Source organism: Pocillopora damicornis, chromosome 1, assembly GCF_964200805.1.
Source record: "Pocillopora damicornis chromosome 1, jaPocDami1.2, whole genome shotgun sequence".
NCBI classification, from domain to species: domain Eukaryota; kingdom Metazoa; phylum Cnidaria; class Anthozoa; order Scleractinia; family Pocilloporidae; genus Pocillopora; species Pocillopora damicornis.
The window spans coordinates 6,975,852-6,993,443 of record NC_142670.1 but is presented as its reverse complement, the minus strand read 5'-3'; the positions used below and the strand labels follow the sequence as shown (position 1 = coordinate 6,993,443).

Sequence of the window (17,592 nt, the reverse complement as noted above, 5' to 3'; positions counted from 1 at the left end):
TCCTTTGATGCTGTAACATTCGCGATATATTGTAATAATAACGGTAATATGGTTGTCGGTGAAATACCAGAATTTTTTCAGTTTCCAAGACGTGACATATGCATATCCACCGCACGCTGAAAATGTACCATTTATATCTTCACATATAAAAGTATCAAGGTCGTCATTAGAACCGAATTTATCAACATGACAGTTTTACTTTCCATGTAGGCATTTTTTAACGGTTTTTTTTTTTACCTGAAGCTGAATTAAATTCTTTTTTAAGGAAATACTTTTTGTAATAAGAAATTTTTGTATTACAATGTTCGAAGTTGAATTGGTTTTCCGACGAGCTGAGCGTCGGTGCAGCGGATCTGTATTTTCGATGCTCCTATTTAAAAAATTGTATTTGATACAAATTTTCAATCAATATCTTTTAAATAAAAAGGATGATTGGTCTCCACTTTCGGATACGAATATATCTGCTTGAATTGAATTCAATCTCTTTGAAGGTGTAAAAAATGTCATGAACACTCGATGGTAAAATTCGTATCCACGCGCGATTATCTAATACCTCCTTTATGCATTTGCATTCCTGAGCAAGCGTGAGCCTAAGAGGGCTGTGCATTGGCCAGTTTCTCTCACTACATTTTAAGAACCGAGACGAAGACTTCCTCAGCAAAGGATCAAAGGATATATTACATGATAACAAAATATTTTCATGCACCATGGAATTACCAAATGAATCTGTTAGTCTCGATGTGATTTTTGTTTTGTTTTGTTTTCATTTGGGACGAGTCTGTGACCTCATGTTTTCACCAAAAATACCGGAAAAGCTTTTATTCATATTCATAAGAGGTATTCAACAGGCTACAAGCATTTCTTTTTTTTTTCTTTTTTGGGAATCAACGAGGGAATCAAAAGAAAACACATTTTGCACTCTTTGGTAGCCGATCAGAGCACAGGTTTTCTTTCTCGTTCGCGCGTCCCACCACAATGTATAAATAGCAGAGAAATTGGGAAAACGTGTCGACAAAAGTGAAAAATTCAATACCAGAAACACGATGACTACGATTTCTTGATCACGTATAAAAGGGAACCTCATCAACGACACGATTAATTATTCTGGTTTTTTTTTTTAACGCTTTGAAACATCAATTTACCTCCTTGCGAAACTTGACACGGTAATCGTCGAAGGTGAATAAATTTTAGCCTTCAAATGTTCGAACTACGTATCTACAAAGTGGTTAGTAATATCATTTCTAACTTGTTATCTATCAGAGTTTAGTTTTAGCAGATATACTTTTTCGCTCGATGACAGAAAACATAGGCAAGATGTTTTAGTGTTTACATCGTGCGCTGGAAGATAAAAATGTGGGTTCAGTCGATGTTGATGTTGGAGCAGAATTCTGTTGTGTTGGGCTTGAGCCCTCGGCCTCCCGCACAGTAGTCCAGCGCCCTACAACCTAAGCAGGCGGTGGTTTAATGACCATCACATCAGCAAAAAAAATTTTAAAAAGTATGATGTTTATGGCATTGTGCTATACTCCAGGTTAGTGAAATTAAAAACCTAAAAGATGTTATATGAGGCCCAGTCTCAACTTGGCGTATAAATAGTGAAACAGCACAGCTCCAAAATAGAATTATGGATCACAAAATAAACAATGATACACGATTTTCTGTTTCGAGTTCGACGAGCTCATATTCAGCTTCTTCAATACTGCTGGTGTTACCAAGTGCACCGTTTTGTTACACGCTTGTGGGGCAAATCACATTTTCACTGGAGTTAAGGTGAGGACAGATTAAGTTAAAAGCGACCTAATGCAGTGAATGAGATAAACAAGTATTAACTAAAGATACAAATAAAAATAATTTGATACATGAGACAAAAGAATGAAAGAAATATCGATCTTAGTTACTCGTCACGAACGCAGGATCGAATCTTAGACCATCGGATATTACGATCAGACGTTCTCACACATAACTATAGATTTCTCGTTAATGAGGCATGACATGCAATGGATACATAAAGGATCATCCTGCATACTGCTAAGATCATCAATGTCGAAAGTCTCATGTCTTAAAATACATAATAATAGAAAGGAAATTTCAAGCTCTTTCGTGACAAAGGAAAATATCATTTTTAACCGACGACCGAAAAAAAAACCCTATCCGTCAGATCAGGTTAAACGACGGATTAAATATCAATGCTGACATGTAGATAAATATACCAGACCTTGAGGTAGCTTATTTATCTTTCCACGATGGATTTACGAAGCTGCGGCATTTCTGATTTCAGTATCATGTGCGTCACTTGTCTGTACGAACTGTTACACAATTACTTATGGTCTCGCTTACTGCATCCAAACTCAGGAAAGAATTCTGGAGCTCAAAGTGACAGAGAGCTAAGGCCTCAGATTTTTCTTCCAACTAAAAGACAACTGGTTCAGTAACAATTTATTCATAAAATTCCAGTAGGATACACTGAGGGTTTTTGTACACAAAGATGCATGGAGCACATAGATTTAAACAACTTTGAATATCTTCCTCGGATATTTCTTTAAGAGTATTTATGGTATTCGCTTTAATTCTTCCAAGACGCGAAACGATTTAAATATGCTTTTCCCTAGATACAACGAGAAGTCAAGCACTAATTTCCTGTCGGACGGGGATTTATCTGACAATCTACGCACTAAACACCCTAAAAATACCTCATCAGATACTTCACTGTACGCAGAACTAGTTCGATTATTCCATGCCGCAACGCTTCCTGTAACATTCTTCGCATCTGCTTCAACGGCAGCGAAATGACAACTCGCTTAAAAACGATCAAATAAATGACGAAAGAACGATGTCAATTTTGAGCGAAGAGAAGCTTCTTGAAAGTGGGAAGTTATTTAAGAAAAATTTCCAAAGCCGAAGTTGGGAGACATGTGCTGCGAGCTCGACTCAATGTCCGAACTTTCAGGGTTTGCTTACATCAAAAGTCACGTGATACTACACGTGAAAAATCTAAAGCCCAAAAGGTGAATTTGAGAGAACTGTATCGCTAATGGAAAGATGACCAAAAAAAAAAATGTGTATCATATTGAACGAGGGATATATTGAGTTGATCACTTGCAGAGAAATTGCATTGGTACAATATGACTCACGGTGTGAATTCATCTTTATTGATTCAGTCATGGCAAGAGTTATTTATAAGAAAAAAAGCTTTTCTTTATTATTTTTAGATACTTTTTGAAGTTGTCACGGTTAGAGCGGAAAATAAAAATTTGAGGGAACTGTAACGCTAATGGAAAGATGACCAAAAACAAATGTGTATCATATTGAACGAGGGATATATTGAGTTAATCACTTGCAGAGAAATTGCATTGGTACAACATAACTCACGGTGTGAACTCATCTTTATTGATTCAGTTAGGGCAGGGTGTAACATGTTCTGCTCCGAGGAAAAAAGGGGTTCTGCGGATTGCGAGTGTTTTGCACTAAAAGAAAAAGAGCTGAATTTAAATCACAGACTTAATTAATCGCCATGGCGAGACATGTAAACAAGTAGTAATCATCGAAAGAATAAAACAAACAAATAAAACAAAAAAACAAGCACAATAACTTTCTTAAAGAAGAACAGCAATTTTGGTCACGAAACTGGACATAAGATGAGGTTACATCTTTCAAACTCGTGAATATGTTACTTCATTTTTTCATCGAAATTGTTGTAAAGCAAAACGTTATTCTCAATATTTTGAGGCATGTAGAATTAACAAATGACATCGTTTGGAGAATAGAGGGATTCAGAGGATAACAGTTTAACAGATACAATTCAATTTTCATTCTGCAACTGATTAGTGCTGTAGAGCTCATGTTATTTTTAATGAAAGATCGCAATCTTATTTTTCTTGCGGCTGACAACAATCAACTCTAATTCAGTCGAATTTTCTCGGTTTATTGCTTTATTCCCTGTAATATCAATACATTATCCAGCAAACAGGCAATGAGAATACTCAAAGTTTTATCAGGTAGAATTCGTTATCTTTGAACTAACACCAGATTTCCGTATCTACTTTGAAAGGAAACATGTAGCAGCTAGAGGGGAGAATTAACAATTAGATCACGGGAGTTAAACGTTTAACTGCAAGTGATGATAATGTGGCAAAAGCGCGTGATGAGCATGTGACAGAGCTAGATAGTGTGCCGTATATAATTATAGCTCTCTTCAGTATCAAAACCAGTAAATATCTCTCGGAACAAACGAAGTTTAAAACAAAGCTCGAGGTTAACAAACAAGGATGAAAAAAAAAAAAAACACAATTCCTAAGTTTCTTTTGATGCCGTATCACTCGCGATATATAGTTATAATCACGGTAACATGGTTGTCACTTTCCAAAACGTGACATCTCTACCGAACGCTGTAAATGTACTATTTATATCATCACATATAAAGGTATCAAGGTCGTCATCATAACCGAATTTATCAACATGACAGTTTTACTTTCCATGTAAGCTTTTTTTTTACTTTTAAATTTTTTCTTCACCTGAAGCTGAATTCAATTCTTTTTAAAGGAAGTAGTTCTTGTCACGAGAAATTGTTGTATTAAAATCTTCGAAGTTGAATTGTTTTTTCGGCGAGCTGAGTTTTGGTGTAGCGTATCTTTGCATTCGATGCCCTTACTTCAAAATTGTATTGGATTCAAATTTTCGATCAATATCTTTTGAATCAAAAGGATGATACATGTCCACTTTTGGATACGAATTTATCTACTTGAATTGAATTATCTCTTTGAAGATGTAAAAGATGTTATGAACACTCAATGGTAAAATTCGTATCCAAACGCGGTTATCTAATACCTCATATATGCGTGTGCATTACTGAACAAGTGTGAGCTTAAGAAGGCTGTACATCGGCCAATTTCTCTCATTACATTTTAAGAACCGAGACGAAGACTTCCTCAGCAAAAGATTAAGGGATGTATCACATGATAAAAAAATATTGTCATGCACCATGGAATTACCAAATGAGTCTGCGAGTTTCGTTATGATTTTTGTTTTGTTTTGTTTTGTTTTCATTTAGGACTTATCTGTGGCGTCTGTTTTAGCCAAAAAGGCTGGAAAAGCTTTTATTCATATGAATAAAATAAACTGTTTAGTTACGACATTATACGAGGTATTCAACAGGCTACAAGCATTTCTTTTTCTTTTTTATTGTCTTTTATTTTTTGGGAATCAACGAGGGAATAAAAAGAAAACACATTTGCGCTCTTTGGTTGCTGATCAAAGCACAGATTTTCTTGCTCGCTCGCTGCTCCCACCACAACGTATAAATAGCAGAGAAATTGGGAAACCGTGTCAACAGTAGTGAAAAATTCAACACCAGAATCACGATGACTTCGATTTCTTGATCACGTATAAAAGGGAACCTCCTCAAGGACACGATTAATTATTCTGGTTTTTTTAAATGGTTTGGGACATCAATCCACCTCCTTGCGAAACTTGACACGGTAATCGTCGACGTTGAATAAATTTTAGCCTTCAAATGTTCGAACTTCGTATCTACAAGGTGGTTGGTAATATCATTTCTAACTGGTTATCTATCAGAGTTCAGTTTTAGTAGATAAATTTTTTCGCGCGATAACAGAAAACATGGGCACGATGTTTGAGTGTTTACATCGTGCGCTGGAAGATAAAAATGTGGGCTCAGTAAGTGCTGATATTGTAGCAGAATTCTGTTCTGTAGGGCTTGAACCCTCGACCTCCTGCATGGTAGTCCAGCGCCCTACAACCTAAGCTGGCGGTGGTTTAACGACCATCGCATTAGAAAAAAAAAAATTAAAAGTACGATGTTTATATTATTGTGCTCTATTCCGGATTAGTGAAAATGAAAACTTAAAAGATGTTATATGAAGCCCAGTCTCAACTTGGCGTATAAATAGTGAAACAGCATAGCTACAAAATACAATCATGTATCACGAAATAAACAATGATACATCATTTTCTGTTTCGAGTTCGATGAGCTCATATTCAGCTTCTTCAATACTGCTGGTATTACCAAGTGCACCGCTTTGTTACACGCTTGCCGATGGGGCAAGTCACATTTTCACAGGAGTTAATGTGAGGACAGAATAAGTTAATAGCGACCTAATGCAGTGAATAAGATTAACGGGTATTGACTAAAGATACAAATAGAAATAATTTGAGACATGAGACAAAAGAATGAAAGAAATATCGATATAATTTACTCGTCACGAACGCAGGATCGAATCAAAGGTCATCAGATTTTACGATCTGAAGTTCACCCACATATAACTATCGATTTCTTGTTAATGAGCCACAACATACAGTGGATACATAGAGGATCATCCTGCATACGGCTTAGATCATCTATGTCGAAAGTTTCATGTCTTCAAATGCATAATGATAGATGGAAATTTCAAGCTACTTCGTGACAAAGGAAAAAAAAAATCTCTATCCGACGACCGAAACGAAAAACCCCTCTCTTTCAATCAGGTGGATCGACAGATTTGATATCAATGCTGAAATGAAGATAAACATACATGTAGATTAACATACAGCGATGCAATTTCCTACAGCCTTAAACTCCTAGAAGTGAATAACTTGTAACTTATCCCTGTAATATACCATAAATTATCCAGCAAACAGGCGATGAGAATACTCAAAGTTTTATCAGGTAAAATTCGTTATCTTTGAACTAACACCAGATTTCCGTATCTACTTTGAAAGGAAACATGTAGCAGCTAGAGGGGAGAATTAACAATTAGATCACGGGAGTTAAAGGTTTAACTGTGCGTGATCATTATGCGGCAGAAGCGTGTGATGAGCATGTGACGGAGCTAGATAACATTCTTTATATAATCAGCTTTTGTCAATATCAAAACCAGCAAATATCTCTCGTAAACAAACGAAGTTTGAAACAAAGCTCGAGGTTGAAAAAAAATACACAATCCCTACGTTTCTTTTGATATCGTAATATTCGCCATATATAGTAATAATAAAGGTAATATGGTTCCTGGTGAAATACCAGAATTTTTACAGTTTCCGAAACTTGACATCTCCCATCTCCACTGCACGCTGTAAATGTGCCATTTATATCATCACATATATAGGTATCAAGGTCGGCATTAGAACCGAATTTATCAACATGACAGTAATACTTTCCATGTGGGCTGTTTTTTTTTTATTGTTTTTTTTTTACCTGAAGCTGAATTCAGTTCTTTTTTAAAATAAATAGTTCTTGTTATGAGAAATTGTTGTATTCCAATGTCCGAAATTGAATTGGTTTTCCGGCGAGCTGAGTTTCGGTGTAGCGGATCTCTGTATTCGATGCTCTTATTTAAAAAATTGTATTTGATTCAAATTTTCGATCAATATCTTTTGAATCAAAAGGATGATACATGTCGTACTATGGATACGAATTTATCCGCTTGAATTAAATTATCTATTTGAAGAAGTGAAAGATGTCATGAACACTGGATGGTAAAATTCGAATCCACGCGCGGTTATCTAATACCTCATATATGCGTGTGCATTACTGAACAAATGTGAGCCAAGAAGGCTGTACATCGGCCAATTTCCCTCACTATATTTTAAGCCGGGACCGAGACGAAGGCTTCGTCAGCAACGGATCAAAGGATGTATCACACGATAACAAAATACATTCATGCACCACGGAATTACCAAACGAATCTGCCAGTTTTGTTGTGATTTTTGTTTTGTTTTGTTTTCATTTAGGACGAATCTGTGACCTCTGTTTTAAACAAAAATGCTGGAAAAGCTTTTATTCATTGGACAAAAATATATTGTTTAGTTACGAAATTATACGAGGTATTCAACAAGCTACAAGCATTTCTTTTTTTCCTTCTGTGGGGAATCAAAGTGGAAACGAAAGAAAACACATTTTGCACTCTTGGGTCGCCGATCAGAGCACAGCTTTCCTGCTCGCTCGCGGGTCCCACCTTAACGTATAAGTAGCAGAGAAATTGGTCTTTTATTGCATTATTTTTGATCCATGCCTACCGAGTACAACTAGGTTGTTTATTGCAACTCCACACTTTGATAAGGGACAGCCTTGAACGACGTTTCATCAGATGAGACTACGAAAACAAACAAATAAACAAACAATTGAAAAAACAAACATGACACAATCCGCGGAACTTGACTGGAGCTGTCATGCAATCACCATAGCGTGACGGAGGAAACTTTGAAATTCTCATTCTTTCTCTATGATTAAGTATAAAATGTTTTCTTTAGGTTACTTTCATCTGAGTCTCCTCTTTTGATTTTAAACAATGTAGCACAGTACAATCGATTCAATTTTATTTCTAGCTATGGCAGAAAGCAACCTCCCAACAACGGGAGAAGAACTGGAGGTGAAAATTGAGTTTCCAGTCACAGGTAAGAAAAAGCAACAGGGAGAGACTTCGTTGTGGTGATTTTGTACAGTTTGTTAATTAAGTATATCTTAATTCCGGTGGACGATTTTTTGGATTACTTCGACTCAAAGGTTTTTAAGGAATCCACTAAATACGCCAGTATTAGAACGCTAGTTGTAATTGCACATAGTTGTGATCACTAACAAAGTTGAAATATCTTCTCGGTAATTTCAGCAACAGAGGAAAGTCAAGTTACGTCAAGTGACGCTGAACTGGATATATACAATGACCCTTTAAGAGGTAAGAAAACCAGGTGAAGTAAGATTGTTTGAAAGACGTCCCAGTGAAGTTTTTTTGTCCTATTTACATCAAAATTTGCGTATGTTTTGTGAATGAGTTTTTGAAGCAGCAAAATATCTTCAAATTTCAAACTTTGTTACCAGTAAAATAAAAACGAAACAAAAAAATAATTTATTGCTCGATCCAATGGAGCAGAATACGATGACATCATTAATTATTTACAAGCCACAAAGCGGCAAATTTGAACGCGACTTCGCTTTGAAGAGCCCTAAATTAGAGAAGAATGGGTCCAACTTGGCCCACTAGGCTTTGTATAACTCAGTTTTCTGAGTTTTAGAAGTGCTTCCTTCCAAATCAACGCACGGCGTTTTAAAGATTAAAGATGTAGCTACAATTTTCACCTAAAATGAATAATATTTGCGAAGTAGAAGTATTTTCCTTTTGAATTTGAAGATACTCTAAATTTCCTTTTTTTTTTCAATGTGAAAGTCGTTTTCGGCGAGAGAGAGCTGTTGGCTGAAAAAAATGGCAAACGGATAACTTTTTGAGGCCGCCACGAAGAAAGTATTTGACTAAAAGTTATGCTAACACCTGTTTGTCCGTTATTGTTCAATGCATGTTTGGCAGAAATTTTACTCAATTTGAGAATTCTACAGCGAAAAGGAGGCATTTTGTCTCGGCCGTATCGCCTGTTTTGGTCTTCTAAATATTTCACGCCTCGTTAGACAGTTATGTCAACACCAGGCCCACGCTATAAACCACCAGTCAACAAAATATAGAACCCCTGACTTTCACATCAGGCAAAATGGCACTTCGCGGGAAAGCAGTACTTTCCCAATCAGATTTCTCCAGTTGGCCTCTAAGAGTATGTTCTCAATAGACAGTTACATGTATGAGAAAAACCAAGTGATCAAAAAACAACAGCGACAAAAAAACATTTTTTTTTTAGCGCACTTTTCTGAACGATGGGAAAACCACGAACCCTGGTCACTCTCAGCGCGATGTTTTTTTTTTTTTTAACAGAACATTCACAAGTTTTAACTTTTTCGTTCCTGGCTTTGCTCTGCTTTATGCACTAATTATGGGGTTTTATATTCTAACTTGATATTTGGGAAAACGTAACCGAGGTGTAAAAGGGTTTTTGGAAAATCTCTCTATCTAAATGTAAACCGAACAGACTTGATTTGCTTACAGCCAAGCTACAGCTAAAACCTCTAACAGAGCATGTGTATATTTTTAAACAAACAAAGAGCAAAGATAAACTCTTCTGAAGTGCGATTGTAAACAAAGTTGAGTTGAAATTGGAGCTCCCGGTAAAATTTTTGTTATTTTGGAAAACGTAAGCCAGTTGTAAAAGGAGTTTGTGAAAGCCTCTCGACCTAAATGTAAACCGAGAAACTTGAACTGGTAATAACCAAGCTGCAGCCCAGACTCTTAACAGCTTGCACACAAACAAAGTGTACAGATGAAGATTTAGATATATGGAAATTCACATACTTGCACTGCGGTGGAAAGATGAAATTAGAAGATCCACGCAGCTAAGAACACTACTGAAACTAGTAGTTGTTAGTAGGACCTGAAAAAAATTTCAGGCCCGTACGGGATTTGAACCCATGACCTCTGCGATACCGGTGCAGCGCTCTACCAATTGACTTGTACCCAATTCATTGACCTCCCAGTTGGCTTGTTAGCTCAATTGGTAGAGCGCTGCACCGGTATCGCAGAGGTCATGGGTTCAAATCCCGTACGGGCCTGAAATTTTTTTCAGGTCCTACTTACAACTACTAGTTTCAGTAGTGTTCTTAGCTGCGAGGATCTTCTAATTTCAAAGTGTACAGATATTAAACTTTTCTAATTTTTCGTTTTTCATAGCTCTAAGTTCCTTTAACCTAAAAGTTTGTTTGGAAGTATAAAGTTTGCATCATCGGTCAAGGGTCGTATTACTCATTACTAAATCATTACTAAATCATTAAAACGGTATGTTTTCAGGGATAGCGAAAGTATGTCTCGAGGAAGGTAACAAAGAATACAGACAAGGAGGAGCTAATAACGCGATAAACTCTTACACGGAAGGACTTCATGTGAACTGCAAAGATAAACGACTCAACGCTAAGCTTTACAGTAACAGGGCAACAGCTCATTTCCGTTTGGGTAACAATTTCATTTCTAAATATATAAATCTCTCATGCAGCGTTACAAGATAACGGAATACACAATCTGCATCAAGAAAAGAAAGAAGTTGAGCAACAGCAGAGGAAAAGCACAAATACATGAATCCCGCTTTAGTGGATGAAAATTAAGAAAAGAAACGATTCTCGTTATTAGACTGCAATTTAAGCAATTGTAATTTTTCAGGCTTCTTTGCTGCAATTTCATTGGAAGAAACTTTTTTAAACCTCATTTCCTGAATCTCATAGCAAACTACATGGAATGTCTGGATGATGCAACAGTTGCTGTTCAATTGGAACCCACTTTCATCAAAGCTATTAAGAAAGGTGGGTTTTTCAGACATAAGCCATCAACATTTTATTCTCTGATTTCGTCAAAAGAGGATTGTGTGGTTTGTGGCAGGTAACTGCACTCCAAGTGTCAATTGTATCTGGTGTGTCAATGTCTGTTATGTGGATATAAAGCATAAGAAAATGTCAATAAGCTCTCAAATACCGCTGCCTGGTTAGTTCACGTTGTAGAGCGCCGGAGGTCGAGGGTTCAAGCCTTGGACCGGACCATTACCCTGAGTCTTAAAATATCTGAGGGCAATGTGCTGCCGCCTAAGCTGTGACATCTGCAAATGGTTTGATATTCTTGTCACGGATATGGACGGAAAACTGTGAGCCCCGTTTCCTAAATCTTCTCTGTAACTATTAGCAGGGGAAGTTACAAAACCCGAAAAAGAAGCACCTGAAAGATTCCCTATCAAGAGTTAAACTGCTCAATGCAGTCTTCCCGAAAACTTCCCCGAAAAATGCTGAAAAGTGCATAACAGCGCATTAAAAGAAAGAATGCGCGAGATAAATTCGTCGTTATCATCATAAATTGAAGCTTAATTGGTAGCCGCTTTGTATTAGTTCCTTATTGTTCATTTTGAGTTCTTCCACAAGTTCAAATTTCCTTCATTATCACAATTTTTGTTCCCAGCTAAATGAAAAATTAAGTCCATTTTATCAATACGTTTATACCTTAACAGTGATAAATTACCTCGCACCACCAGTTATTCTCTCCTTTTCAGGAGCCAGAGCTTGTGTCGAACTTTGCTGGTATAAAGAAGCAAGGAGCTGGTTGCATATGGGATTGACCGTATCCTTTAACGAATGTTTCCAGCGTGATACGAGATGCAATGCGAATAATATTTCAAGAATAAAAAAATACGTTCCAGGCAGATTCTTCTACACATAATGCAAGCCATGTTCTCTTATACTGCACTGAGCAGTTTAAAGAAGCTAAAATATTATTAAGGAGTTCTTTAGATTGTTTGACGAAACTTTACTTAAAAGAAGAGGCCATATTAACTAATTCCCAGAGTTTCTGCTAAATGCCCCTCGTTTTTGTCTTGAGACGAGCATCACCATTTCGACCGAATCTAAATTAATAAATGCGCTTCAGAACTAGCTAACACTCTCGAATAACTTGAAATCAAATCTCTTCAAGAAAACCACACTCGAATTATCATTCCAATCTTAAGGTTTTATCCAACACTCTCATTATTTTAAAAACATATTTCCATTGAATGTTCGCAAATCCGCTCATGATATAGTTACCCTTGACAAGTTTTAAGATTGACAACAATAACGAACGTCTGCTTCAATTAAAAAGGAAATCGAATACTGAACTAAAGGTCAAAGCAAACACTTATGCTAGTCTCGGATATACTTACCATAATGCTGCACAGTTCGATACAGCAATCGAGTACCATCAACTTCATCTAGAAATTGCTAAAGAAGTGGAAGACAAGGCCAGAGAGGGAGCAAGTTATGGCAATCTCGGCAACGCTTATCAAGGTCTAGGAGAGTTCAAAATAGCCATCAAGTACCATCAACGTCATCTAGAAATTGCTAAAGAAGTGGGAGACAAGGCCGGAGAGGGAGCAAGTTATTGCAATCTCGGCAACGCTTATCGCAGTCTAGGAGAGTTCAAAACAGCCATTAAGTACCATCTACGTCATCTAGAAATTGCTAAAGAAGTGGGAGACAAGGCCGGAGAGGGAAAAAGTTATTGCAATCTCGGCAACGCTTATCAAGGTCTAGGAGAGTTCAAAACAGCCATCAAGTACCATCAACGTCATCTAGAAATTGCTAAAGAAGTGGGAGACAAGGCCGGAGAGGGAGCAAGTTATGGCAATCTCGGCAACGCTTATCGCAGTCTAGGAGAGTTCAAAACAGCCATCAAGTACCATCAACGTCATCTAGAAATTGCTAAAGAAGTGGGAGACAAGGCCGGAGAGGGAGCAAGTTATGGCAATCTCGGCAACGCTTATCGCAGTCTAGGAGAGTTCAAAACAGCCATCAAGTACCATCAACGTGATCTAGAAATTGCTAAAGAAGTGGGAGACAAGGCCGGAGAGGGAGCAAGTTATTGCAATCTCGGCAACGCTTATCGCAGTCTAGGAGAGTTCAAAACAGCCATCAAGTACCATCAACGTCATCTAGAAATTGCTAAAGAAGTGGGAGACAAGGCCGGAGAGGGAACAAGTTATTGCAATCTCGGCAACGCTTATCGCAGTCTAGGAGAGTTCAAAACAGCCATCAAGTACCATCAACGTCATCTAGAAATTGCTAAAGAAGTGGGAGACAAGGCCGGAGAGGGAAGAAGTTATGGCAATCTCGGCAACGCTTATCAAGGTCTAGGAGAGTTTAAAACAGCCATCAAGTACCATCAACAATGTCTAGAAATTGCTAAAGAAGTGGGAGACAAGGCCGGAGAGGGAGCAAGTTATTGCAATCTCGGCAACGCTTATCAAGGTCTAGGAGAGTTCAAAACAGCCATCAAGTACCATCAACGTCATCTAGAAATTGCTAAAGAAGTGGGAGACAAGGCCGGAGAGGGAACAGGTTATGGCAATCTCGGCAACGCTTATCACAGTCTAGGAGAGTTCAAAACAGCCATCAAGTACCATCAACGTCATCTAGAAATTGCTAAAGAAGTGGGAGACAAGGCCGGAGAGGGAAGAAGTTATGGCAATCTCGGCAACGCTTATCAAGGTCTAGGAGAGTTCAAAACAGCCATCAAGTACCATCAACGTGATCTAGAAATTGCTAAAGAAGTGGGAGACAAGGCCGGAGAGGGAACAAGTTATTGCAATCTCGGCAACGCTTATCAAGGTCTAGGAGAGTTCAAAACAGCCATCAAGTACCATCAACGTCATCTAGAAATTGCTAAAGAAGTGGGAGACAAGGCCGGAGAGGGAGCAAGTTATTGCAATCTCGGCAACGCTTATCGCAGTCTAGGAGAGTTCAAAACAGCCATCAAGTACCATCAACGTCATCTAGAAATTGCTAAAGAAGTGGGAGACAAGGCCGGAGAGGGAGCAAGTTATTGCAATCTCGGCAACGCTTATCGCAGTCTACGAGAGTTCAAAACAGCCATCAAGTACCATCAACGTCATCTAGAAATTGCTAAAGAAGTGGGAGACAAGGCCGGAGAGGGAAGAAGTTATGGCAATCTCGGCAACGCTTATCAAGGTCTAGGAGAGTTCAAAACAGCCATCAAGTACCATCAACAATGTCTAGAAATTGCTAAAGAAGTGGGAGACAAGGCCGGAGAGGGAGCAAGTTATTGCAATCTCGGCAACGCTTATCAAGGTCTAGGAGAGTTCAAAACAGCCATCAAGTACCATCAACGTCATCTAGAAATTGCTAAAGAAGTGGGAGACAAGGCCGGAGAGGGAACAGGTTATGGCAATCTCGGCAACGCTTATCACAGTCTAGGAGAGTTCAAAACAGCCATCAAGTACCATCAACGTCATCTAGAAATTGCTAAAGAAGTGGGAGACAAGGCCGGAGAGGGAAGAAGTTATGGCAATCTCGGCAACGCTTATCAAGGTCTAGGAGAGTTCAAAACAGCCATCAAGTACCATCAACGTGATCTAGAAATTGCTAAAGAAGTGGGAGACAAGGCCGGAGAGGGAGCAAGTTATTGCAATCTCGGCAACGCTTATCAAGGTCTAGGAGAGTTCAAAACAGCCATCAAGTACCATCAACGTCATCTAGAAATTGCTAAAGAAGTGGGAGACAAGGCCGGAGAGGGAGCAAGTTATTGCAATCTCGGCAACGCTTATCGCAGTCTAGGAGAGTTCAAAACAGCCATCAAGTACCATCAACGTCATCTAGAAATTGCTAAAGAAGTGGGAGACAAGGCCGGAGAGGGAAAAAGTTATTGCAATCTCGGCAACGCTTATCGCAGTCTAGGAGAGTTCAAAACAGCCATCAAGTACCATCAACGTGATCTAGAAATTGCTAAAGAAGTGGGAGACAAGGCCGGAGAGGTAGCAAGTTATTGCAATCTCGGCAACGCTTATCAAGGTCTAGGAGAGTTCAAAACAGCCATCAAGTACCATCAACGTCATCTAGAAATTGCTAAAGAAGTGGGAGACAAGGCCGGAGAGGGAAAAAGTTATTGCAATCTCGGCAACGCTTATCGCAGTCTAGGAGAGTTTAAAACAGCCATCAAGTACCATCAACGTGATCTAGAAATTGCTAAAGAAGTGGGAGACAAGGCCGGAGAGGGAAGAAGTTATGGCAATCTCGGCATCGCTTATGAAAGTCTAGGAGAGTTCAAAACAGCCATCAAGTACCATCAACGTGATCTAGAAATTGCTAAAGAAGTGGGAGACAAGGCCCGAGAGGGAGCAAGTTATGGCAATCTCGGCAACGCTTATTGCAGGCTAAGAAAGTTCAAAACAGCCATCGAGTACCATCAGCAATGTCTAGAAATTGCTAAAGAAGTGGGAGACAAGGCCGGAGAGGGAGCAAGTTATGGCAATCTCGGCAACGATTATCAAGTTCTACGACAGTTCAAAACAGCAATGGATTACTATCAACGCACTCTAGAAATCGCTCAAGAAGTGGGAGACAAGGCCGTAGAGGGAAAAAGTTATGGCAATCTCGGCAACGCTTATCGCAGTCTAGGAGAGTTCAAAACAGCCATCAAGTACCATCAACGTCATCTAGAAATTGCTAAAGAAGTGGGAGACAAGCCTGGAGTGGCGGGCTCACTCTGTTCCCTTGGAAACCATTTTGAGTGCCAAGGAAATCTCATGATGGCCTTTGACTATTATTACTCAAGTGTAGAATTGTATGATGATATCAGGGCCAGTCTTCAACTCAACGATCAGTGGAAGATTACTTATCGTAATCTTTACCAAAGAGCATACAAAGGTTTGTGGCGTATAAATCTCAAACGAGGTCAAGCTCTAAAGGCTCTTCTTGCCACAGAGAAAGGACGTGCTCAAGCTCTGAAAGATCTCATGACCACAAAATATCAGCCTGGAGATTCTTTAACGGAAGGCGCATCCCACATTTCTCTGAGGTGCGTTACATTGAGCACAGTTTTCATAGCTATTAATGGACCATGCGTTTACTTCTGGGTTTGCCTCAGTGAAGATAACATCCAGATGAAAAAGGTACACGTCAACGATTATAAGTTTGAGGATGAATTGGAACGTTTCATCCAGCTGCTGAACGAAACTACTCTGAAGGAGATCCGTGAAAGAAATACTGTTAAAATCGAAAATCTTCCTCCTGATTCGCCGACAGAAGAGGAAAAGGCCAATGATGTGATCCGAGTTGATGTGAGGCACTCCCAATCAAGTGCTTTAAAGAAGCTGCATGACATTATCGTTGCTCCTATTGCTGACCTGATCGAAGGCAACGAGATAACATTCGTTCCTGAGGGGCCATTTTGCCTTGTACCTTATGCAGCGTTGCTGGACTCCAAGTCATCATATCTGAGTGATTCTTGCACAATTCGTGTGCTTCCCTCTCTGACGACGTTGCAACTAATTCATGATTGTCCAGCTGACTTTCACATCAAGACTGGTGCATTGCTTGTCGGCGACCCATGTTTCAAAGATATCATCTATCAGGGAAGACGTTTGGAACAACTTCCAGGAGCAAGGGAAGAAGTGGAAATGATCGGACGTATCCTCAATGTTCCCCCCCTCACTGGAGAAATGGCAACAAAACATGAAGTTTTAAAACGAATATCATCAGTGGCCTTAGTTCACATAGCAGCACACGGTAAAATGGAAACTGGAGAAGTTATCCTAGCGCCAAACACCACAAGAGAAAACCCTCAGCCGCATGAGGAAGACTATCTACTGACGATGAAAGATGTCATAGAAGCTGGGTTGCGAGCTCGTCTGGTTGTACTTAGCTGCTGTCACACTGCTCGTGGGGAAGTCATGGCAGAGGGTGTGGTGGGCATGGCGCGTGCACTTTTGGGTGCCGGTGCTAGATCTGTTGTAGTAACCTTGTGGGCGATTGGCGACGAGGGAACCCTGGAGTTCATGAGTTTCTTCTACGATGCACTTGCCAAAGGCAAGAAAGCAAGTGAAGCTCTCAATCAGGCCATGAAGTGTATGAGAGAAATTGAAGAGTTCAAGGAGGTGATTTACTGGGCACCATTTGTACTCATTGGTGATGATGTCAACCTGGATGTCAAGGATATTAGAAGCCGAAACAAGTAAATATTCTGTTTATACATTCTATTTAATACAAAGTTACCTTAAATCGTAATTATAGCTTATCTATGAGCAATGATACTTGCGTGTTATTTTCCTTTCAGTTGGGTTACGATATTTAGTTTTTGCTCCGGCAAGTTGAGATGCAGTAAAATCAAGAGGACACGTTTACGATGATGACATTCTTTTTAGGAAACCTGATAGGAGTAAAAAAGCAAATTTCTTTTAAAACAATGCAATGTGCAATGTATC

The 17,592-nt window shown here is 38.9% G+C and overlaps 2 protein-coding genes across 2 annotated transcripts in view; both read left to right on the top strand.

The window, feature by feature from the left end:
- Positions 1–17,592, top strand: part of LOC149051659 (replication factor C subunit 1-like) — a 232,892-nt gene that overhangs the window by 77,702 nt on the left and 137,598 nt on the right. The gene's annotated exons all lie outside the window — the stretch shown is intronic.
- LOC149051672 (uncharacterized) overlaps positions 1–17,592 on the top strand; it is a 225,988-nt gene that overhangs the window by 207,386 nt on the left and 1,010 nt on the right. The window contains exons 7-8 of the mRNA XM_089214580.1: positions 12,902–15,375; positions 15,856–17,342. Coding sequence (XP_089070706.1) covers positions 12,902–15,375; positions 15,856–17,342 — 3,961 coding nt within the window. The remainder of the gene's footprint in view (positions 1–12,901; positions 15,376–15,855; positions 17,343–17,592) is intronic.